At 33.0% G+C, this 25,594-nt stretch overlaps 1 protein-coding gene across 5 annotated transcripts in view; it reads left to right on the top strand.

Moving 5' to 3' along the window:
* The window catches only part of CdGAPr (GTPase-activating protein CdGAPr), a 39,762-nt gene extending 14,767 nt beyond the window's left edge, over window positions 1–24,995 (top strand). For 4 of the 5 annotated variants that reach the window (XM_085655914.1, XM_035882190.2, XM_035882191.2 and 1 more), the window contains exons 2-8: window positions 419–622; window positions 16,976–17,113; window positions 17,320–17,724; window positions 18,011–18,341; window positions 18,442–18,775; window positions 18,872–19,796; window positions 19,884–24,995. In XM_085655914.1, coding sequence (XP_085512040.1) covers window positions 554–622; window positions 16,976–17,113; window positions 17,320–17,724; window positions 18,011–18,341; window positions 18,442–18,775; window positions 18,872–19,796; window positions 19,884–22,379 — 4,698 coding nt within the window. In that variant the 5' untranslated portion in view covers window positions 419–553 and the 3' untranslated portion in view covers window positions 22,380–24,995. Of the gene's footprint in view, window positions 1–418; window positions 623–11,068; window positions 11,246–11,511; window positions 11,609–16,975; window positions 17,114–17,319; window positions 17,725–18,010; window positions 18,342–18,441; window positions 18,776–18,871; window positions 19,797–19,883 lie in introns of those variants that run through there. The other variant, XM_085655913.1, reaches the window with a different exon arrangement.
* Window positions 24,996–25,594: the final 599 nt, after the last annotated feature.

The raw sequence follows: 25,594 nt of genomic DNA on the forward strand, positions 1-25,594 counted from the left end.
CGTTTAAAAAAAGATTTATAAATTATTGCGTAAGCAATAGTGTTAGAAGACTAGCATTGAGTGCTTTGTTTCTTTACCGACCAACTAAATCAACAAGTTATGGTAGATTCGTAATATATATCTTTCTATTTTATCATTATTTTATTATGAGATTTGTGCCTACTAACACGCGTGTGGCTTCGCTAGAGTAATTAGAAAACACTTTCTGTGTGTTTCGTGTATACGTGTGTTCGTTTCCAAAAAAAAGAAAAAAAAAGTGTTAGGCTGAACAGGACGTTATGTTTTTATTTTTTTATTTAGGGGAAGAAAAGAAAAAGATTTTATATTTTTTTCTCAAGAGGTTGAGAATGGGGAAAAGAAAGAATCTATATTTCTTTTATTATCGCCATTTTTAATATAAAGGATGTTCGCTTTGCAGAAAAATAAACATGGAAGAATGATTCGTTCGAGAGGAAAGTAAAGATATACTACCGTCATCCTGGCACGTGGTAAACCGGGCCAAAGGCCTGGATCCTCGTCCTCCTCGTCCTCGTCAACGGAGAGGTTGCAAAGGATGCCAGGACCGGCGCAAGAGAGACCTCGCGCTCATCGGCTCACCGACATCGAGCCACAAACCGCGAAGGTGAGCCCCGCAAATTCGATAAGCTCTGTTTCTTCCCCTTCCTCTTCGTTTTCGGTAAGTACAATATCTAACCTCCTTCATCCTTCCCTTGGAGGCCATTTCGTTTCTTATAATCGTTGGAACGGGATAATTAGTTTTCAAGTAATCTGATAAGTCGTTTAAATTTGAAATTATATTTTCTATATCTTTCAATTGATCTCTTTTTCATTATCTACATTATTATTTAACCATCTTAATTCGTTCATCCATTTCGAAATGTTATTTATTATTTAATTAAAATATTTATTATATATTATTTAGGCTCTTATTTATTGGTTCAATATTTTTTAACATTTTTGATCAATGTTTTAATTCAATGGTTAGTACTTATAGAAAATATAAGTCACTATTACATAAATTTATAATATTTATTTTATAAATACATACATGATCAGTAATAAATCCAATAAATGCAATACAGAAGTAATCCTGACACTTAATTATTTATAATGATCACTCTATATTACCTATTGATATTATTATTTAAAGCAATCTTTTAAATAATAAAATATCAGTAGGTAATATATCTGATCAGTATAACACTGATTAAAAAATAGTCAGTATTTTAATTAAAATATTTGTAAGTATAATAATTTGTCGGTATTTTATAAATAGATTCTTAGTATTTATAACAGACCCAAATGAATCCCTAGTATTTCATTATTTATACCGATCACTTATATTATCTATTGATATTTTATTATACATATTGATTAAAATATTCATATATACTGATCTTTTATTTTATAAACTACTTAATTATTCAAAATACTGACCAAATAAATACAAGTGTATAATTTATATCCATATATATGTAAAATTCATATATATATAAATTTTTTTATTATATATAAATTATATAACAAATATTCGAGTTACATAAATATTAATGATATATGTAAAATAAAAAAAAGAAACATACACAATACGCTCGTGCGCATATGTGTGTGTTTGTGTGTGTGTCTATAAGGAAAAATTATTAATATGAATGCCTATACATAAAGAAGAAAAAACAACAATTCATTATATTTTTGTTCAATATCACTTAATTACTGACATAATTTAGATTATCGAAGGAGTGTGTTCCCAATTAAGAATTTCGTTCGATAAATATGAAGAGTCCAGTCTCTCTATACATCCTTAAATCAATGCCAATCTTTCTCTTTCTCTCTCTCTCTCTCTCCCTTCTTCTCTCTCTCTCCCTTCTTCTCTCCCCCCTCCCTCTCTCTTTCTCTCTCTCTCTCTTATCGATAGAAGAAACGATTTCAGATCTTCGTTGGGGACCATCAAGGAAAATTATATAGGTCTAAAGCGATATGCGTTCTCTCAAATCGATCGAGGATTATCATCTATATACATGTGTATCTCGCTTAACTTTTGATTCTATGTGGTGGTTTGTAAAGAGAGTAACTGAGTAAGATATATATATATATATATATATATATATAGAGAGAGAGAGAGAGAGAGAGAGAGAGAGAGAGAGAGAGAGAGAGAGAGAGAGAGAGAGAGAGAGAGAAAGGACCAATAGACAACCGCAGAGAGCTTTCTCGAGAGCGCATGTCCTCTAGAGTCACGGCTAGATCGATCTGTAACAGTTACGATACAGCAGTTCTCTGTCTTTGCGTCAACCTTGATCGTCGTCCAGTTTCGAGAGATGCTCTCTATTTCTCACTATTTCTCTTTCTCTCTCTTTCTCTCTCTCTCTCACTCTCTTCTATTCATTTCTATTCTTTTTTCTTTCATTTTTTCTTTCTACAAACTCGTATCCGATTATCATCTTCATGTATGTATCGAGCGTTATCTCAAACTTCGTATCACGTAAGTCATGTATCACGATCGTACAAGATCAGATCAGATCATCAATTCTCAACGTTGGGCAAAGTAAACACTGGTCGCGACTGGTTTCCTTCCATCTTATTTTCGAGTTAGAGACGACGAGTAAATTCGATTAAAACTGGTGAAGCCTCTTCTCGTTTCAGTTCGTCTACAGACGAATTTGATCATCTTCTCTTTCAGCTTGTTTATCTCATTTCTACTATCGCGTCTCTTACATTCTTCTGTTCCGTTCGTTCTTTCTTTCTTTTTTTCTTTTTCTTCTCTCTCCCTCTCTCTCTCTTTTTCTTTCTTTCTCTTTCTCTTTTATACCCGTTTCAATGTTCCTTTGCTTTTTCATTTTTATCGTCGTTTATCGACAATCGTCGGTACCAGAAGTTATGACAGAGAGTAATAATTAATGTGATAGACGATGTAATTGGAATTAATCCAAGCGAAAAGATAATCGCGTTCTCTTTAATTATTTTTTGTGATAAATACAGTTTAATGAATAATAAAATGAAGTAATTGCGATTTCTATAACGTTTTAAACTTGTTCAGTTCTTTTTTTAATGCAAATAATTTCCGGACCATGAACTATCATCCGACAACCTCCTACGCATTCTATAGGCTCTCTCTAACTTGTATTTCGTACCGTCGATAGCTATCCGAAGATGGATGAGAATCTATTTAAGGAGAGCCACGAATAGCCATATTTTTCTATATCTACGTAAGCTCGTAGTTCGTTGTACCTCGACATGTATGTACAAGCGCGTTTATCGATCCATCTAGATAGGATCGTTGCTGTTCCTGCTGGAGAGAGGAAAAAATAAAAATGCTGCGATTATTTTTTTTCTTCTTTCTTTTTTTTTTCTCTATTTGTAATAAATATCCAAGTAGATTCAAAAACATCGTATAAAATTGGTATGATAACAAATAGATAATCCATAATGATTAGTAATTAAGAGATTTATCATTGGATTATTATCTCGAGACGAATGAATGAAAATAAAATTTTGATTAAAATTGAAGTAGATTAATATAGGTATATATTCTATATTATTGTCATTTGTTTGATATTATAAGTTAATTATACTTATTTCTCATTCTTGTACTAATAATACTAACAAATATTTGTCAAAAATACAATATAATGATAGGAAGTTATACAATTGAGTTATACCAATTTATTTATACTTATAAAATTTAATCCAAATATATAATACAATGAACACATAATGTTCAAATCGTTAAGCATTTTTTGAATTATATTATTGCGTACGGTAATATAGTAACAAACATGAAGTTTAATTGCATCCTTGGTAAAATAAATAAATATAAGTTAAACTATAGATCTTTTGTTCGAAATAATATATAGGAATCATTTTTCAAAAAAAAGAAGGAAAAAAGAAAAATGGTTTCGAAATTGATTATTATGCACATTTTCTAAATCCGCGCGCGCATATGTATGTATGTATATGTATGTATGTATGTATGTATGTATGTATGTATGTATGTATGTATGTATGTATGTATGTATGTATGTATGTATGATGTATGTATGTATGTATGTATGTATGTATGTATGTATGTATGTGTTATCAAATTTCAAATTCAAAATTTAACGTCTTATATTACATTGCACTTTAAATATTAAAAAAGTATTTTTCTATAAGACTAAGAATTTTGATTTATATACTTATTTGCCCGTCCATTAAAGGTATATATATAATATACATGTATGTATATTGAAGAAAAAGAAAGAAAAAACAAAATAAATAAATTAATAATAATAATAATAATAATAATAATAATAATAATAATAATAATAATAATAATAATAATAATAATAATAATAATAAAAATGGGTGAAAGAGAAGTGAATGAAACGCAACAAGCAATGTTTGTGTCCTTCGAAATTCTTTATTCTTCCTTCTCCTTTCGTATTATCTCGCGAAGTTGTTTCAAAGGAGAACGCGGAAGTTGGACTCTATTTCGTTCTAGTTCCTTCTCTTTCTCTCTTTCTTTCTCTCAGTTCGTCCATCTCGGCAATGTGAGAGCAAATCGATAGGCCGGTGCCACTGGCGTCGCGTATATTCCTGCGTTCTGGCTTCTACTCCTCTTTCCCTCTTCATCCTCTAAGAAGACTACTACTACTACCATTACTCTCAAGGAAAAGCTCGCTATTTTTCTCTCTTCCTCTTTCCCTTTTCCAACCCTCTCAGTTCTTTAACTCGAGGGTAAAATGTCGTGGCCGTAATGGTGGAAATAGAATTTTATATCTGTGTATTTCAAGTTTATGGTATATGAGGGGAAAAAGGATTATCTGTATTCTGTACACACACCCATACAAATACGCACACAATATAGCTGTATAGCATCGACATTCTGATTGGATGGATAATAATATTTGATTAGAAACATTTATTGTTATTGGTCGATCGATCGATCGTTTGAATTTATATTGTTGAATCACACATAGGAGAATACAAGTATTTTGTTTTCTTATCATAGTGTATGTCTCTCATTTTCTCTCTCTCTTGCACTCTCTTTTACTCATTCTCTTGCCGAGAGCTCGAACGGTGAATGCATTTCTGGGATGAAGTTTACCAAGACCGCGAATATTCAGAACGTGCAAACATGGAGTTTGAACGGAGGGTAATGAAGCTCGCTTTGCGAAGATCCCAAGAAACTTTGTTCCATTTACCGTAATATTCTGCTACCGCTTGGAGTTTCCTTGTTTAAAAACGCTTCAAAATGGCAACTTCCTATGAAATAATGTGATAACAAAGACTTTGATTATACCAATGTATTGATTTGGTAATCTAATGTGAATTTATTCTTACGTTTTTACGATTGATGTTTCCTGGTGATATTTTTACCAAAATTTAATCTTTATCAGCACGTATAAATACAATCGATATCCAGTGAAATCGTATTTATTATTTTCGTTTACAAAGAGAATGATAAGAAGCACCTGAAAGGGCCATTTAAAAGTGCTTACGGGGCATTAGTCGAGAGATACGATGAAAGAACAGGACATAAAGTGTTTCTTCTTTTCTTCTCCGTATCTCTCTCTCTCTCCCTCTCTCTCTCTCTCTCTCTCTCTTTATCTCTATCTTTATCCCTATCTCTATCTCTATCTCTATCTCTATCTCTATCTCTCTTCTTGCTCTTATCTCCCTTTCGTAAAGTGATTCAAACTACAAGTTTTGGTCAAGAGTCTCTGTAAGATTATATCGACGTATCAAATATTTTCCTACTTGTAATGGTAAGCGTAATAAATCGTAAGGATTTTGAGAACTTTTTTTTTTTTATCATTTGACTATATGTTCAGATGACAGACATTTTGATCGTATCGGTAATATTGTCGAATCGGCATCAATCGACTGTAATGCTTACACGGTTCGATTTTTTTGAAATAACCGATTAGGGAAAAAAGGAAACTAATTCGGACAATTTGAAAGCAACGAAATTGTTCACACGTTTTTTGCTGTTTTGACCTTACCGGTAATTTTGCCGAATCAACCGATTGTAACGTTCACACGGTTCGGTTCTTTTGATCGTACGCCGAACCTTAGCTTTCTCACGTTTAATTTTTGCGTTTATTCAGTAAAAAACTTTCTTGTAACAGCTCGTACCGAATCAGTCTTTTTTTAAATTAATTATCACTTATCAGTCTTTTACTGTAGCGCATGTATTTTATACATATGTATGTATATACATGTTCATACATGTCACTACAATCATGGATTTGACAATTGTGAATATTCGGGTTTGCGAATAAAAATTGCGTGCGGCAATTCAAACAAAAAAAAAAGGGGAAAAAAAAATAAATCCAAATTTATTGCCAACTGCGTATATATGTTAATGACAAAATCCAGACGATTATAGATTAGATCTCCAATAGATGGAAAAGAATTGAGATCTTGGCGAATCCAACGTTCGTTCAATTGTTCAAACAAACGTAAAAAAATTGTGAGGGGAGGGAGATTAGGCGTCGTATACAAAATTGTCAAAAAACCGAATCGTGTGAACATAAGGAATATACAACTGTGCCATGGTTCGTTCCGAACATTGCTTCGAGCATTAAGGTCCATGAATTTGCTGATCAGTTTGAAGTCAAACATCGTTATAGCGTCGTGCACGGATAAGACACGTTCAGACACGTTTATACAAGTTCGTGCTGTATTTGTGTCCCTGGTGAAATCAGGAAACAAGGAAAATATAAGATAGTTACCAAATTTAACTGGAAGATATCCGGACTGGACACCACGGATAATGATTGGGATGGATGATGCACAAATAGATAAAACTACAATAATTCATTCGAGTAAGGTGCATGGTAGAAATACGATTGTATATAAATAAATTTTTCATATTTATATACAACCGTGCTCCTTATCTAACTACATCCGAATATTTATATAAGATCGAAAACTCTATCTAAAGATGGTAAATAACTTTTTGAAAATTAATAACGTCATGCACAGACGAGACATGTGTTATGACCGTGTCCCTCCGTGGTCAGACCGGGAAACTAGGAAAATATCGATTGGCTACTAAATGTAACCGGAGGACCTCCAGGCCACGCTGATGATATACATATGTATAAACTATTGTAAACATATGTATAAAACTATGGTAACCAATTCGAAACCGTAGCAGTCGGCTGGGACACAAAACGGCCACGGTATGGTTGTATACAGAATATAACTGAATGGTCTATAAAAACTTTGGGTATAAGTTTTAGGAATTTAAACAAGTAAAAAATGTCTTATGAAGACAATAGGCTCGGAAATACTTACTTCTGGAGTTATGACGATTCAAAATTTTCTTGCAGCGACTAGACAAATTATCACGTTAAATCGATTAGCTTTTTATTTTTTTTTTCTTCTTAATCCCTCGTGATTCCTTTAATACCTCTACTGTATTTTTTACATTAAAAAAAAAAAGTAAAATAAAAATAAAAAATAAAAAGAAATGTAGTTCGTAACTCTTGTGATATTTAACATTTTAATTTAATTCTTGATGATAATTAATGATCTTTTAAGTAAAAATTAATTAATTAATTATGTTTTATTTTTTCCGATTGTTTTCTACGATTGTCCGGTATTGTCTTACTTAATTAAATAATTAACCTTTCTTTACTTATTTTTGTTCCTCGAATAAAACTGATAAATATCAAATCGACTTAATAATTAATTATGTCGTATTTTTTTTTCATGCTTAAAGGTATTTACGTCGTTAACATGTAACAATAGAAATAGAAGGAAAAACTGAACTCGTTTTCTTAAATTAGCCAGTGAAAGAAGTACGTATAAGAATAGTAATAGTAGTAGAAATAGTAATTGTATGAGTTAATTAGGGAGAGAAAAAAGGAATAAAAGAAAAAATAAATAAATAAAAAACGGGCAGGATTAAGAACGTAATTCGAACTTTCATCGTAGATTAAAAAAAAAATGTTATATAAATATCTGCTTGATCGTTGTCGTAAATCAATCCGTTATTTTCCCCGCTTGTACACGATACATCTTAATTATCGACGTTAAGACTAATTGTAAGTGGCGATTAAACGATTTTTCTCATGTGTTCGTTTGACCTTACTCTGTCTTTCCTTGCGGCCATCTCCTCCTCTCCATTCTTCTTTCTTAAGAGAAAGAAAAAGAGAGAGAGAAAGAAAGAAATTAGTATATCAAAGTGCATTAAACATGCATGCGTGAAACGTGAAAATGAATTAGTTCACTAGCGTATTATCGACAGAACGATTAATCACGTACGTATCAATTTCTCCCCCTTGTATCGGCACGACAAATTACTAGATTTATCTTTGAAGAATTTTTTCTTTTTTTCTCTTATATATTTGTTTATTTTTATTTGTATCTTTATTTCCTCTTTCTTAAAGCTCGTATGTTGTAACATTAAACAACAAATTTCTTTCATGAGATGTAATGTCTCATAGGCAGATAAACTTCTCATTACTTTCCTCTCATTACCATTTATAAAAGAGACGATGCTGTTAAATAGTGTTATACCGATTTCCTTCCTCCTCCTTTTGCCCCTATTTTTTCTTTCTTTTTCTTTCTCTCTTTTGATTTTATTTCATTTTTGTTTTTTCTATCCTTATCCATTCTCACCAGACTGCACAACAAATAGTTTATTGCTTCTCGCTTCGCTTTCGCGCGTAATTCCGTATTTTTTTAGAAACATCGAAGACTTAATATAAATACTTACTTTTGTCTTCTATTTTCTCTTCCTCTCTCTCTCTCTCTCTCTCTCTCTCTCTCTCTCTCTCTCTCTCTCTCTCTCTCTCTCTCTATCTTTCTTCGCAAGTAAGTTATTTATCCTTTTCTCCTTTTCCTTCCTTTTTCTCCTTCCTCTTCTTCTTCTTCTTTCTTTTCTTTCTTTTTTTTCCCCGAGTCTTGTCTAAGATTCTCGTGACTTAAGTGGTGCGATCCAATTCGCGAAGATGCGCACTTGGAAATGTGTGTTTGAAAGACACCCATCTATGCACCGAGAACAAACTCGATGAATCGACTAATGGTGGTAAGGATTGGGAGAAGAAAAGTGTACGACTATGAGACGACGAATAATATCTTTTCTTTTTGTCTTACTATACAGTGCGCTACTTTCGAATCGATAATAACATTAATTTATTTCGGTTTACTAATTCATTCTTTTTATTTTTGAATGTCTGCGTCTTGATTATTATTCTTTTTTCTTCTTATTTTTCTTATATATAAATATATATATATATATATTTCTTATATATTTTTATTGTATTTTTATTTAAAGTATGTATTGAAAATTTCGATTATTTTTCCGATTATTATTTTCGATTACAATGTTCAATAAAATATACTAATGTTATTTGTTTAAATAAAAAATATTGATAATAATAATTATTTTTCCGATTAAAATTTTTGATCAAAATTTTTAATAAAAAATACGAATATTGTTTATTTAGATATAAAGTATGGAAAAATCTAACTTTTAATTAAAATTTTCAGTACAAAATATTAATATTTTTTACTTAGATATGAATCACAAAAAATTCTGATTATTTTATTTTCTGATTCTGATTATTACGATTAAAATTTTTAGTAAAAAAAAATACTAATGCTGTTTATTTCAATATAAAATATTGAAAATTCCAGTTACTTTACCGATTAAAATTTTCAATGGAGGATATTAATATTCTTTATTTAGATATAAAATGCTGAAAATCCGATGTTATTTATTGGTTAACTTAATATAACGTAAAGAATATTGTTCCAGTTGGTGATACAAACTATCTAAATTTTTCTTTCCCTATCATTGTGAACGTACGTTTGGGTTACGTTTGGTGAAGCGTAAGAGCGTTCGCTTAGACTAGTCCGGTTTAGGGATTCTAGTTCGTGGCAAACTAGTTTTCTAGAGAGCAATGAGAGTGCGAGTGAAGGATCGATCGTATGAATTATTACTATTTGATGAAAGCGTTACTTTATTTCTTTTTTTGTGTTTTATTTCTTTATTTTAATTTGATATTTTTTTCTTTTATTTTTTTTGCTTCTATCTTTTTTCTTTTACTTTACTCTTTTTTCTTTTCTTTTTTCTAATCTCTTTTTCATATATTTTTGACGTACGTCTTGTCCTCTCACGTCGACCTACTTTCAGTTATTTTCCTACCCTTTGCTCTTACGACGAAAGAAGAACTTTTCTATCAAACGTTTGATAATTTGGAACGTTCACCGAGTGCAGTCAATAAAACCATTTTCCTTCGCAATTGGCACATCGTTCGACATAATATCGTAAACCAAGAAGCGCTTTCCAGATCTTCTTGTGTCTCTTTGGCTCTGGCCTACTTCCATCCATAGAGATGCTCTCTATTTCCATTATATAACGTTTTACCATTGTCTCCAGAAACGGAAGCAATTGGCCAGTGTTTTGTCCAAAAATTTCTTTTTTATTTCTTCCTTTATTTTTCTTATTATTTTTCGTTTTTACACAGAGGATAAAAAATGAAGTGAAATTTCTCAAAGGAAAGAAATCTTTATCTTTAATTTTTGTATATTTCAATACCTGCATATATATATGTATGTGTATATATATATACATACTCAACGAGTTTAAAGTGAATCCAAATTTGGTAATAGATTTTGGTTAAAATAATATAGAGCTACTGTTGAGGTACACGAATATTTAATGATAAAATCAAAGAAAATAGATCATTATATTTAGAAGATCGAAATATAAGATACGATAAGAGAAAAGGTCATTCAACGGACGAGGGTAAATTCGAAATTACGAGTAGATCCCGTGGATGGCGGCTGTGTTTTAAGTTGAAAGTGTCGAATCACCACCGGTAGAGTCCGCTTGTTGGTAGCATCAAACTGGTGGCGGTGGCGATGGCGATAGTGGTAGTGGTGGTGATTGAGGTGATGGTGGTGGAGGTGGTGGAGGTGGTGGTGATGGTCTCACTGGTGCCCTCCGTGACCTAGTTTTCCCCGGCTATGCCACCCAACTCTCGGCTGTTTCCCCGATATTCCTCTACAATCCGATGGATTCGAGAGATGGCTCGTCGATGCGCAACACCGAGAGCATCAGCGTCAGCCACGGCTCGTCGTTTCTCGTTGAAGGACACGGGCTGACATTATCCGCGAGAGACGCCACGGGAGCTCCTCGTTGAGAGGAGCAGCCCTTAGAGAAGCTACCCTAAGAGCTACCGTTCGAGTTAGCAGAATTATGCATCGTGTCCTTACCGGTTGTGGCAGTTGTTCCGGTCGTTTCGAGGTATTCCTTTGATCCTCTCCTATATTTTTTCATTCTAGTTATTTGTTATCTTCTTCTTCTTCTTCTTTTAATTCTCAGTATTATCCTTCCTGTAAATCGAACAGAAAAAGAAAAAAAAAGTGTGTTTCTAATAATTACTATTAAAGACGACGATGACGTGTCATTAAGGATTTGATTCTTTCTTTTTCTTTCTCTTTTCTTCTCTTTCTTTTCCTCTTTATATTTTTCCCTCAAGTACAGTGCGTTGTTATGTGTTTACTTCCTAGTCGGTGAGAGATATTGGAGTTTATGAGCTATTGGTGTTACGATGTTATCGGTGCTTTTCTCTTCGGAGGGGAGGATCATGTTCGATGTTTCTCATGGGTAAGCCGTTTCCGATGTCTGATAGTTGTTATAGAAAGGATTTCAATTAGTTCGTGGTGTTGTTTTTTTCGATTATATTTTGATATCGTTAGATTTATCTAAGTGATTTTTCTTTTGTTCTTTTTTCTTTTTTTCGACGGGAGATTTTTTTCTTTCTTTCTTTCTTTCTTTCTTTCTTTCTTTCTTTTTCGTTAGTATAGTTCTTCTAAATTTAAGCAGAACGAATGTTTCCCATTCGTATTTCGAGTTCGAGTTTCATGAACATCGTGAAAGCATTCGACAAAGTTTCATGTCTTCCGGATTGCGAGTAGTAAACGCGAGTAGCGAATGATTGCGTTTCGCGCGTTTGAAAATATGTACGTATGGGTAAGAGAGTGGGAAGAAGGCACTTTTATCAGATTCCCTCGGCTTTCGAGGAACTCTCGCAAAGCGCGAAGCATTTAACGAACAGCTGCAACCGATCTTCGTTACTGGGTCAACGTACTTTTTGGCAAAGCCGGTTAAACATTACGCGTATCTCTCTTTCTCTCTTTCTCTTTCTCTATTTTTTTTCTCTATTTCTCTCTTTCTCTCTTTCTCTTTCTCTATTTTTTTTCTCTATTTCTCTCTTTCTCTCTTTCTCTCTCTCTCTCTCTCTCTCTCTCTCTCTCTCTCTCTCTCTCTCTCTCTCTTTCTCTTTACAAATCTGTTTCACAATCATTGCATATTCCTTCTTTCTTTATACTTTCCGGAACTACGTTAAAAGTGATCTACGTTAAAAATGTTATTATAAATTTCACATGTTCGGTTAACGTTCTGTTAATTATGATTGTTTAAAATTATATTACTTATTCGACATTATTATATATTTTAGATATTTAATAAACGTTCTGTTATACACGATCTTTTCTTTTTTTTTTTCTTTTCTTTTTTTTTTTTTATTATATTACTTATCCAATATTATTAATAATATTAAAAGTTATACTTTTTAAACACCACACATATTAGTTTAATAACTGATGAATTAAACGTATTCAACAAACATTTTGTTATTTATGATTTTTTGAACTACATTATTGATATAATATATTAATAATATGAATATTATATTTCTTAAATACCAACACGCATTATTATGAATTTAAGATATGCTGATTTTAAGATATACTATGATTTTGTAATATTATATTATTTATACAAAAATTTTAATGATATGGAAATTATATTTTTCAAATCAAGAAATATTATTATGAATTTCACATATTCACCAACGTTTTGTTAGTTATGATTTTCAAAATAATGTTTTCTTAAAAAGAAAAAAGAAAAAAAGAAAGAAAGAAAAGAAAAAATAAATCTTCGAGAAAACGCAAGAGCTATAATTAAATTTTTTCACGCTATTATCTTTGAATTATTTTCGAATAGCATTTAGGACAATATATATATATTTCGAATAGTATTTAGGACAATATATATATTTCTTCGTTAAATTCTTAATTTTTAATCTTAATATCCTGTAGAATCGATTCATCTAAAAATATCATGACTTCGTTGATGTCGATAAAACGCTAAAACGTTTTTAGTAGAGTAAAGTAAACGCTTTGAATTTTATGTCGTTCGAGCGCACATCAGGTACGATAAGACATAATTCTGGACGATTGGATGTAGTCTGGACGTGGCGTTTATTGCGTTTACAAACGGTTTTCTAATTTTGGAGCGGCTCGAATAAATCCTTGAGCAGATCGGCAGAGATTTCATTTTTAAAACGCGCGCTGAATTCGCACGAGAAGAACAATTCATCTTTTTATTATTTGAATATTTTACTTTCTTTTTTCTTTCCTTTTTTTTTTTTTTTCCTCTTCTTTCAATTTCAAATTAAAAGAGCAACTTATGAAAAATAAATTACATTGCGTTACACAATCCATTCTGTTTATAAAAAGAAAAAGAAGAAAAAGAAATAAAAAAAAATCAAAACGAAATACATTCGTTGCCAAAAAATACAGGGTGAACCAAAAGTTTTTAAGTGGTATTAAAAATCAATTAATTTTTTTCAAGACTTTTTGGCCTAATGCATTTTTCAGTTATTTTCTCAGATTCCTAACTTAATAAAACTACAAGCCTAATTACAAATCTAAAAAGTCTCAGAGAAAAAATTAATCTAAAAACAAAATTATTCTAGGACTTTTAGTTGGCCCACCCTGTACATTGACCCATATAAGATAAGAAAATGGAACGGAAACTTTTCTTTGTTTTCGGGTTACTCACCGATAAAACGCAATCTCTGCATTGCGAATTGTTAGAAATCTTGATTTCTTGAAATCCGTCCAATAAAAACCTTTCTTCCTTTGCATAAATTTACTGTATACGTGTATATATATTGACATATATTTAGATACTCTTGATACTATGTTTCTACAATCTTATTCAAATAATTGATCGAATCATTTTCAATTGATTTTTTACAGACATATATACATACGTATAAACAAACATACATATTTTGTTTGTCATGTAGAATAATGATGAAAAAGAAAATCGATCTATTCTAGAATTTATACGTAATATTCAATAAAATAGAAAGAAAAATTCGATTTAAATTTGAATCCTTTCACTCGATGTCAGTTTCCTCCAGAGGCCTCGCGTATGTGATATATAACTACGACGACTCGAAACTCGGATATGACATTCGATGAAAATTGAATCTACTCTTCGGATTTATCTTCGTTTGGATTTTGCTATTGCATCAAATATCGAACGAAAAAAAAAAAGAAGAACAAAAAAAGAAAAAAGGAAGTTTGTATCTACACTCCTGTACGATTTCCTTCTATGTTTTCATTATGATACGATGAAGAAAGGATCTTGCAAGGTATCTACATGTTTCCTCTTTCAAATCTGCGATTCTGAAGGCAAGATTCTCGAGGCTTTTAAAAAAATAGACTACGAATTGAAAATAAGAGGGAGGAGATAGATAGGATATTATAGAGAAAAGTCAAAGCAAAATCTAAATTTTTAAACAGTTAGAATTGTTCGTGATAAGAAACGTTTTAATGTTTATTTGTTTGTTCTTTTTATTCTTTTTTTTTTGTTTTTTTTTTACCGTTCAAACTTCACGTTATCCGTCATTTTTCTTTTTTTTTTCTTTTGCCATTCTTTAATTCATCAAACAAGACAAATGTATGCAGAGAGCATAGGAAAAAAAAGAGAATACGTTGAGAAAAAGAGTGAGATGAGATAGGGAGAGGGTGGAAGAGGAAGAGAGGGAAATATTATCGTGACTTATAAAAGTGGAAGGTTTCCAACTTTCGATTCTGTTCTCGTAGATACACGGGGCTTTGTGAATTTCTGGCCTTTGTCAACTCGAAGCATTGTTCTTTACTGTACGTACATACATACAATATGCATACAAACACATGCATACATTTACGTAAGTACATATGTACGTATCGATATTAGTTACAATAATATGAGAAAATGGAAATCGAGGTTAGATATCGTCTTCGATAACCTTAGAATTATATAATTATCGGCCATCATTCAAATTTAATTGTAATAATCAATAAAGAAAAATCGAAATTCTCGAAATAAGAGGTTGACTAATATATGAAAATTATAATTAGCTTGAATTGGTACGATTTCTTTCTTTTTTTCTTCTTTTTTTAACCTCGAAAGGCGGAACAAATTGTTTTGGCTGAAATTCAAGATCGTTATCGAAGATAATAATCGTAACGTCTTTTGCCAAGAAATAAATAAATGATTCACGTTTAATGTTAACAATTGTAATTTCTATTAATTAACGATCTAACTAAAGATCGTATGTGAACCAGATAATTTTTCAAAGGAAATTTATATAATAATAATTTGTTAAATATTGAAAAAAAACATGTCTTTTTTGTTTTCTTTTTTCTTTTTCAATCCTTCAAAAACTCGTTTAAATTACACCTCGCAGTATTTTCTCGTTGCGTATTCATAGGTCAGGACAGCCGCGAGCAATAAAACGAATGCTTGTTGGTCAAACAAGATAATTGGTAATACTCGTACGATTGAAGGCCTACACGGTTATTTTTTTCAACATTAAAGAGCAAACGTATACTGGTATAGGGACAAAAATGTTCCTTTTCTATTCTTTTTTTATTTCATTTTATTTTATTTCTTTTTTTTTTTTTTTATTCTTTTTTTCTTTCTTTTTCTTTTTATCTCTTAAAAAAGACACTAATTATTTTTTGTGAGATTTTTTCAAACGGTGTTTCTCTTTCTCTCGCTCTCATCAAAAAAAAAAAAAAAAAGAAAAAGAAAAAAAAGAAGAATGCAAAAAAGAAAGAAAAAAGAAAAGAAGAGACGAATTTATCCACTTTATATGTTCACGTCATCATCTCGGATTGGAATCCACACGGTCAGTAGAGCTTTATGCTTCTAACTCGACGAATAGACCCTTCATTCAGATCGTCGTAGCCACAAAAAAGGTAACAATTTTTGTTCCTTCCCGACATTAAAGCAGCACACGCGTAATAAATAATACACATACGTACGTACGCATGCACACGAGTATACGTTAAAACGTATAATCCGAGAAGACCAGTTCTCGGTTCTTTTGCTAACAGTTCACTAGACTCGATTATTATCATTGCAAATGTACTGCTATAATTATCCCTCTACAAGGTAGGATACATTTTTCGAAGGGAAAATCATGAAAAATTAAGCTTTCGCATTATTAAGCAACATTTCCATAGACGGTGATAATTCACGTCAAATGTTGTTAATCGGCAGTTAGTTGGCGTTTCTTAGTGCGGAGATGATTAATTTCACGGTGGATAGGAAACAAAGTGAGAGTCCGGTCTAGCAATTGAACGAAGATGCACAGTTGTTTGGATGAATCATCGTGGATGGAGAATTTAACTAACATAAGTACCAAGGCTCGCTCATTGATCTTGCCTCTCTAACAGACGAGACAGAGTGAACGCGGCTTCCTATTCTTTTTGAACAAACAAACGAACGAACAAAACATTGGCATTCTTGTCTCGGGGAGAAAAAAGGAAGAAAAAAAAATAAAGAAAAAAAAAAAAGTAAAACGAATCTAAAGGGAAACAGGAATTTGGAGATGGCGCCTTCCTTGGCCTATTTAAAGATTACCAAGCAGAAATATCTTCGTAAACGACGTTGCATGTAACAAAAGAGGAAAAGAAATTTAAAAAAAAAATGAAAAAGAAATTAAAAAAACAAATTTCTGTTGTTCGTTTTTGTTTTATTTATTTATTTATTTATTTATTTTCCTTTTTGCATCGAGAAGTTCGTGTTTTTTTCCCTTCCTTCTTTTTTTTTTTCCTCCCCTTCACCAAAACTCGACTCGATGATAATTTACAATTAAGATAATAATTTTTTCTTTCTATGACGCAGGGATTAGGATGTAATCGAACGGACGACTTTAGCACACCTGTAAGTTCTGGTAGCAACATGGGGAGTATTGCAAGGTTTCCGAAATTGGACGAGTGCGCCCACTTTCATTACGAACACGTGGAGCTTGGTGTTTTGGAGGTAAACAATCATTTTATTACTAGCTTCGTTTACTATTAGCTCGCTCGCAATAATTTTAAACAATTAAATGGCAGACAACTGTTATGTAAATATTAACGAACGAAGTTATAACCTAATGCAACTTTCACTATTATTCAATCGTTTGGATAATTGATCTTTTGATGTACGATGAAAAGCAAGACCCTTTATGGTTGATGTCTTTGTAGGTCTCCGTGAGCGAAGGCACCAACGAAGCAGACACCTACGCAGTTAGGGTAACTTCTGGAGATGCCTGTTGGACGCTCCAACGATCCTACGACAATTTCTTAATGTTCGACAAACAATTGCATCGATGTATCTTCGATAGAAAATTTTCATCCCTTCCAAAGTTACCAGACGCCAGGCCTAAATTACATTGGGTTATGATAAAGGACTACCTTCAACGATTCTCATGCCTAGATCACGAGGGTCTAAACTGCGGTCCCGTATTAAATTGGTTGCAACTCGACAACAGGGGTAGAAGGATACTCGTGCCAGAATCTGATTCTTGTCCCATAAACACACCGGCTGTTGCAGCGGCCTACGCTGTTAGGCCTTACGTGGCACAAGCACAGGATGAAATCTCATTTCAGGTGGTTTTTTTTTCTTTTTTTTTTTTTCTTTTTTTTTCCTTTTTTCTTTTTTCGTCGTCACTCTATTACGAGAATTGTTAATCTATATTTGGATTAATGATTTCCAAGATAGTTCTTTTTCTTTCTCTCTCTTTTCTTTTTGTCTTCTCAACTTTAAAATCAATTAATTAATCCTTATAGGTTGAGAAACACTAATTTTAAATGATTTTTAAGAGCTCCTCAGATCTCGTTTTATCTAATATCCTATATTTATCTACATGGTCATACATCGTAAAACGTATTACAGGTCGGAGATATGATCTCGGTGATAGACATGCCACCACCAGGAGAAAGTACGTGGTGGCGCGGTAAACATGGATTCGCAGTCGGCTTCTTCCCAGCTGAATGTGTCGCAGTAATCGGAGACAAAGTTCCACGTCATTTAACAGTCTCGGCGACGGTCAGATCGAAATTACCGGTAAAACCGGTGCTTAGAAAGCACGGCAAATTAATCGCCTTCTTCAGATCGTTTATCTTGAACAGACCGTCGAGGAGAAGATTAAAGCAATCAGGGATTTTAAAGGAACGTGTATTTGGTTGCGATCTGGGTGAACATCTTTTGAACTCCGGTCAAGATGGTAACATTTTTTTTTACTCGTATTTTTTTTCTTATTTATTTTCTAATTCCTCATTAAATCATGTAGATATTTAATCTCACTTTGACAATTCTATTCATAGTTCCAACGGTTCTAACTTGTTGTGCTGAATTCATTGAAAATCATGGCCTGGTCGATGGTATTTATCGACTAAGCGGTGTCACCTCCAATATTCAAAGACTAAGAAATGCGTTTGACGAAGATCGCGTTCCAGCGTTGCATTCTGATGAAAGTATCCTCCAGGACATTCACTCCGTGGCATCTCTGTTAAAAATGTATTTTAGAGAACTACCGAATCCTTTGTGTACATACCAACTCTATTCCACATTTGTCAGCGCCGTTCAAGCCAATAGTGATGCTGAAAGATTGAGACGAATGAGAGATGCCGTTAGAAAATTGCCCCCACCTCATTATAGGTAATAAAGTTGTTAAATGTTAAATGAAATATAAAATGGAAGAAAGACAGAAAGATATATATAATAGTTAATCTTATGTTATATGAAATTTTGTAGAACATTAGAATATTTGATGCGTCATCTAGTAAGAGTGGCAGCTCGTGGTTCAGAAACTGGTATGACTCCACGTAATGTTGCGATCGTATGGGCGCCAAATCTTTTACGATGCAAGGAACTCGAAGTCGGTGGCGTGGCAGCTCTTCAAGGAGTTGGAGTACAAGCTGTAGTGACAGAATTCTTGGTTTGTTATGCTGAACTAATCTTTGGAGACGGACCGGTCGGTAGACCAAAATCGTTAGCCATTACGACACCTGCTCGTCTACTCAGTTTAGAAGAAGCACGAAATAGAAGTGTAAGAGGCGAACCAGATTATATAGAAGTTGGTGCTGGTCCGGCTGGTTTGCCATTGCATTATCATACAGTCATAGAGTTGCCACGAAAGAGAAATGGCTCGAAACGTTCACCGTCATTAAACTGGAGAGCTTTGTTCGGTAGAGGTGGCTTGGGTGGTACCAGAGGGAAGGCCAGACAAGTTGGCACGTCACCTCAAGTAGAAACGGTGCCAAGTTCCTTAAACTCTTTACGACGATTGAGACCTGTAAAAAGTGCCGATAGCTTGGATGGAGAGGACAGTTTGGGTCCTCTTTTAGGACCACCACCAGCGAGACCTTGCGGTCATAGTAGATCAGTCTCTCATGACTCTTATTTCGATCATTTGGCTGATGCGCCAAATGCGACATCACCTCTGGATCTTTCGGAAATCCAGCTTAATTTTGATCTTGAAGAAAGAGAAATGAGAATGTTTTCAGAGGAGGAGAGTGCTGGTGTGGCATCAGTCGAAGCATCACCTCGACGACAGAGGACAGAAGGGACGCAATGTCCTGCTGTAACAGGTGGTTCCAAGAGAAAACGATCGAGACTCGAGGAACGATTGCATTGCGACGTCGAGTTACGTTTTATTGATAGTCAAAGTCCCGACCAGGTATGAGATTATCATTCAAAAAGAATAAGAAAATTTCTTTCTACATATACGGATACAGTAACGTTATAAACATGTAATCATTTACAGGTAATGGTATCCGCGGATGTGCACAATATGGAAACGCCCTCTCCATTGCCAACTCCAGGCTATTTACCATTATTGTCCGAAGCATCGACTCCTTTAACTCCTGCAACTTTACAAGGAACGTCTCACTCCACCTCACCAATACCCGTCAATAGCCCTAGGATAAGTTTTCGAAGTTTTACTTTACCATTAGAAATTGACGACGAACAAAGTAATACAAATAATTTGAACAGAGTTAGCGTGTCTTCCGATAAAACATCCGATCCTAGTCATAGGTTATCAGTAAGTTTAAACGAACAGAATAACGCTAAGTCATGCGAAAGAATACGTAGCTATGATAGACACGAGGATTCTTATAGTAACACATTAATAGACCCATCAAAAGCTCGAAATACCGAAGAGTCGACGGACGCTGGAATATCTGATATTCCAGATCAAGAAATGACCCCTTGCGAGAGGTTAATATCATTGTGTAGTGAAGTTGAATCCAGTAGAGTAACCTCACCGTCTAAGGATATGTCGGACGAGTCTGAGCTATGTCCAATTGAGAAAAATAAAATACCTACTGATAACAAAGATACATCGAATGCAAAGAAGCAAGAAACCCCTAATAACAATCGATCTACCAATTTACAGAATCAAGAAATGATTGCCGAAAATTCAGACGTACATGGACATGAATTGGCTGGCTTACCATTATCAAATACAACTGATCTAGATTCCCCAATGTCTTGTGAGCAAACTTTGGAAGATTTGCCGGATTCAGGATTTGTAATATGCGATAGTTCGGATAAAATATTTACCAATACGGAGACTCAACCAATGGTAACTACTACGAATGATTCCGGTGAATGGGTTATTGTCGAGAGGACAACTGGCTCCATAACAACGCCAAGCAGCGAATCCAGTAGTCCTAAAGATCCGTTAGAAGGCACTATGAATCCAGCGATAGCTACGGAAACACCACAATTGAGATCTATGTCGGAAAATGTTTCACGAACATCATTGGACCTTACGATGGGTTCTACGGTAGACACGGATACTTCCTGTATCGGAGCAAGCGATTTAACTGAAAGTCCTGTTCTAGCACAAGTGTCAGGTGATATGACATGCTGCGACGTTAACGATGTTAAAGATTACAAGGATTTCGAAGGGCACGAAGATACGCAGAGACCATCCACGACATTTACAAACGAGTTTACGAATGATCTTTCTTCCATTTTACAGGATCAAGACAATGGTAATGAGAAAGTTTGCGAGGTGAATATAACTGACATCGAATCGAACGAGGAACGTTCCGAGCTAAAGATAGACAATTCTTTTGTTCGGCTAGACAACACGCATATACATAGTACGAATAAGAATAAAGACAGCAAGAGAACAGAGTGCGAAGTCGATAAGACGCAAAACATGTTGCAACAGCAACAACAACAACAGCAGCAACAGCAACAAGATATACAACGATCTATAGAAAGTCATCAAAAATTACAATACTCAAAACACACTGATCACCAAAGATGTTCAAAACAGCCTGATAAGATCAGAGAGGTTCATGAAATCGAAACGGATGGTGATAAAGAGATGTCGGAAAAGTGCCAAAATTTCGAACAGCTGTCTCAAAAGCAACAGAAAAAGCAAAGTCCGCAACATAAATATATTTCGAAACACGAGGGCGAGAGTTCTAAAAGAAATAATATACGCCATTCGCAACTGCGTGAGAATATCGAAGTTGTGATACCTTCGGAGAACGCAGCGGAACCTTGCGAGATTGCACATGTTCCAGAGGGTGCATCAGAAGCAATGCCGTTGGATTCATCCTTCTCCAACAGTTCGTCACCAGTCGACGATTCCATCGTTCTGCGGGACACAGCTACTATTTTACAAGAGTTGGCTTTACAGAGATTATCCGGTGGTATGGTAGGGGAATTATCCATTCCACCTTCTAGAAGAAGATATGAGACTGAGGTTACCAGAGAACGAAGAAGTTTCGATTCAGAAATTGGCCGAGAAATCGTTAGAGAACGAAAAATGCGTCAGGAGTTAGATTCGGCAAGAGGTAAATCCGAGGAACCACCTGTAAACAGCACACATCATTTGCCACCCTGTTTGCGAGCTCGTCACGCAAGAGCTACACGTGCCGCTTTAAGCAGATCTCTCGACGAAGCAAAATTCAATCAGATGACCGGTGATACCTCATTACCAGTAAAACAAGCTTCTGATGACGTTCAGCACAGTTCCACGCCTAATGTTGGCACCGTTACGAATCCTTCCTCTAACAGTTCTGAGAAGGTTCACTTGAAGAATCTCGGTGGTCTCGACTTGGGTGACCCACAGTGTCGAGAAAGAATAGAAAAGTACAAAGAGGAGAGGCGGACGTTTCTGAGAGACAAATATAGATCGGAGAGTTTTCGTGGTATGTCCTCGAAAGCTGAAGGTGACGGTGAACAGGCGTTGTTGGCCAGATTAAAGCAGAGAACATCAAGGCCGTCATTTCATTGACACTGATCTGATTCTCTCCTTGAATTTCAGAATATATAATATCTGCTACTTAAAAAGGCTGCCAATGCACTGATTTTTTTTCTTTTTTCTTTTTTTTTCCTTTTTTTTTCAAAAATTCAATTTAGAGAGTAAGATTCGTCTTGTCGTTGGCCGAAATTATTGATTGTTTGAATAATGATGATCAAATATGAGATATAAGATTCGCGAGATTGCACTGTTAAGCTGAAACGTGCAATATAATAAATAATTTTTTCTTTTTTTTTCTTCCCCCCCTTTTTTTTTTTTTTTAAGGAATTTATTAACTTATTAAACGATCACAAGTATAACTAATTCCCTTTTTTTTCTTTTTTTTTTTTTTTCTTTTCCATTGTTACGAATTTTAATAATAAGATATTTTTTATTAATATTCCCAAAGATAATTCACCCGTCGTTCGTATTTATTGTGTTATTCTGTTATCGGCTTCTATTGTATGTTTTACTTCGGACGTATGTACCAGAGTTGTGTGTGTTTGCGAAATTGCATTTATTAATACGAAAGTATATTCAAGTGAGCACGTTAGATTGTATAGGAATATTTTTGAAACGCTTCTTTCGCCGCAAATGCGTATGCGTTTTCGTTGTTAATACTGATTATAGATGAGATATCTTTTTTATATTATAAAACGTTGATTGTCAATGTTTAGTGTGAGAATCGTTCGACGTTTTCTATTAGCGAACTTTTGCGCCTTATTGCTTCGTACTTTAATGAACAATTCATTCGTAAATTTTTTTACGCGTTGCTGTTAATGTTATTTCGATCTCTGGTACACATTTATAATGCTTCGTTTATATCTATAATGAAACGAGAACTCGATAAATCGTATTTCTTTTATATATATATACACGAAATATTAAGTTGAGCATTTTATAAAAGTGTAACGATATGGTTACGTTCTTTTGTGGACTGGTCCACGATGGATATATATATATATATATATAGCTTTTGTATATGCTCTAATTTTTATTTAGTCTTTATGTATAAAAAAAATACACACACACATATTAAGTTAATTTATGGATTAGCAAGATTACGGTTAAAAAGATGCGACTTGAAATCAAGATTACTATTTGGAACCAATTGTCTCGAAATAAAAATAATACTCTGAATTAAAAAGATAATAGATTTTATATATATATATAATATTTTATATAATATATAATATATAATATATAATATATAATATATATATAATATATATAATATTTTATATAATATATATATATATAAAATCTAAGTATAGAATGGGTGGTTAGATCGTCATTATATAAATGTGATTAATATGAGTATGTCGTCATTTTGAGATCTAAAGTATGTTTTGACAATTTTTATCTAATAAATTTAATTTACCTTTTACGATACTTTAATTGTATCGCGACAGTATGACATAGAAGTTAATGTTCTTACTATGATTCTATATCCTTGAAAAAAAAAAAAAAAAAAAAAAAGAGAAAAAGAAAAGAGGAAAGAAACCATTTTGTTCTCTACAAATTATTCGAAATAACTCGATTTAGGACCGTTTACTCACAAGAAATTTTACTAGATCCTTAGAACATAGTTAACAAAGGTGCATGTAACTATTATTATATGAAGCTAATGGTATTGACAAAAAATAACCATATATTTTCTCGTAAAAAACATATATACATCTCTTTGCGTAAAACTCGACATTTTTTCTATTCCCGACCAAAAATCAAAGAGAAAAATGAGGGATGGTACTCAACGAAAGTGATATTTTACGCGAAAATTTTTCGCTTTTGAGAAACGTCTTACGTTTACTGATTATAAAGTAGGATGAAAGTTCATAGTTGAATAATATTGTACAATAAAGGCGTTGTTATAAATTAATAACAACAAGATATAGCGATGTAAACTTTCAATTCTTACGATATAAAATGGAAAAAAATGAATTAATCTCCTAGCCAAATATATATATATCCTATTTAACGAAAAATTTTAAAGTTCAAATTCAAAGAAACGCGATATTATGATACATAAGATTTTCTTCGGAATATATTAAAATGCATTGAAATGTTATTGATATATATATATATTTCCATTCTTTTACGAATCCCCAACACGCTTTTGTAATTTCTATTTATAAATTAAACGACAATCTTTCCGTTAACCGTATTATTCTTGAGATTAGTTGAAAAGTTCCAATTAAATTCTTTGTTTATTCCAATTAAGTTTGTAAGAAAAAGAAAAGAAAGAAAATAGAAAAAAAAAAAAAGAATAATACAAATATGCATGCACGAGTAGTTAAATGTATTTAAAAAGCTACTAACAATATAATAGTGTTATTAGAAAGTGAAAAAAGATTTCTAGACATCTAACAACTTCTCTCGACCCTTGCGAATATCCTAGCCGTATTATAGAAAAAGGCCTACATAGTTTTAGCGAATTACCTAAATGTAATATGCCTGAATAGTAAATTATAAACAAAAAAAAAAGAAACGTGAACTATTTACAAGATACTTCTGCACAATATATAATACGCGATAATAATGATGCATCCAAAGGATGTTTATTTTTAATAATTTCAGATTGCCCATGTCGATCGTACGTGTATATATATATATATATATATGTATGTATGTATATATATGTACGATATAACTTTTAGACTTATTGTTAGAGAAGAAGAGAGAATGAAAGAAAGAGAAAAAGTCTAATGAAATAATGCGAACTATATGATTCGGATTTAGTTTGAATGAGAAGGGGGGAGAAATAAGTAAAAAAAAAAAAGGTAGAAAACATTTTTCGCAAGACTATATAAAAAGACTAATCTTATATACAACATTGAAGGGCTAATAGTAATCTTGCTTTTCAGCGTTAAAAAGCCCACCGTTTCTCAGCCTAAACGATTTTTGTCCTAACCCTTATATTTCATCCCACCCTCTAGTTGTATACTTTTCATCTTATGAACGTTTTTGTTACTAGAGAATACCGTTTTGCCTACTACAAATATTCTTCTTATATATATATACACACGCATACACACACACAAACATATATATATATATATATATATATATATATAAAATAAATATATATATAGAAATTATATGTAAACAAATATAAATATTATAAATATGGAGAAGTTATTTAATCAACGTTTTATCTATCGTCTATACCCATCTTATTGTATGTATTGTACGTCCTTGTATGTAAACAT

Source organism: Vespa mandarinia, chromosome 3 (assembly GCF_050613455.1).
Source record: "Vespa mandarinia isolate Hongniang chromosome 3, ASM5061345v1, whole genome shotgun sequence".
NCBI lineage: Eukaryota > Metazoa > Arthropoda > Insecta > Hymenoptera > Vespidae > Vespa > Vespa mandarinia.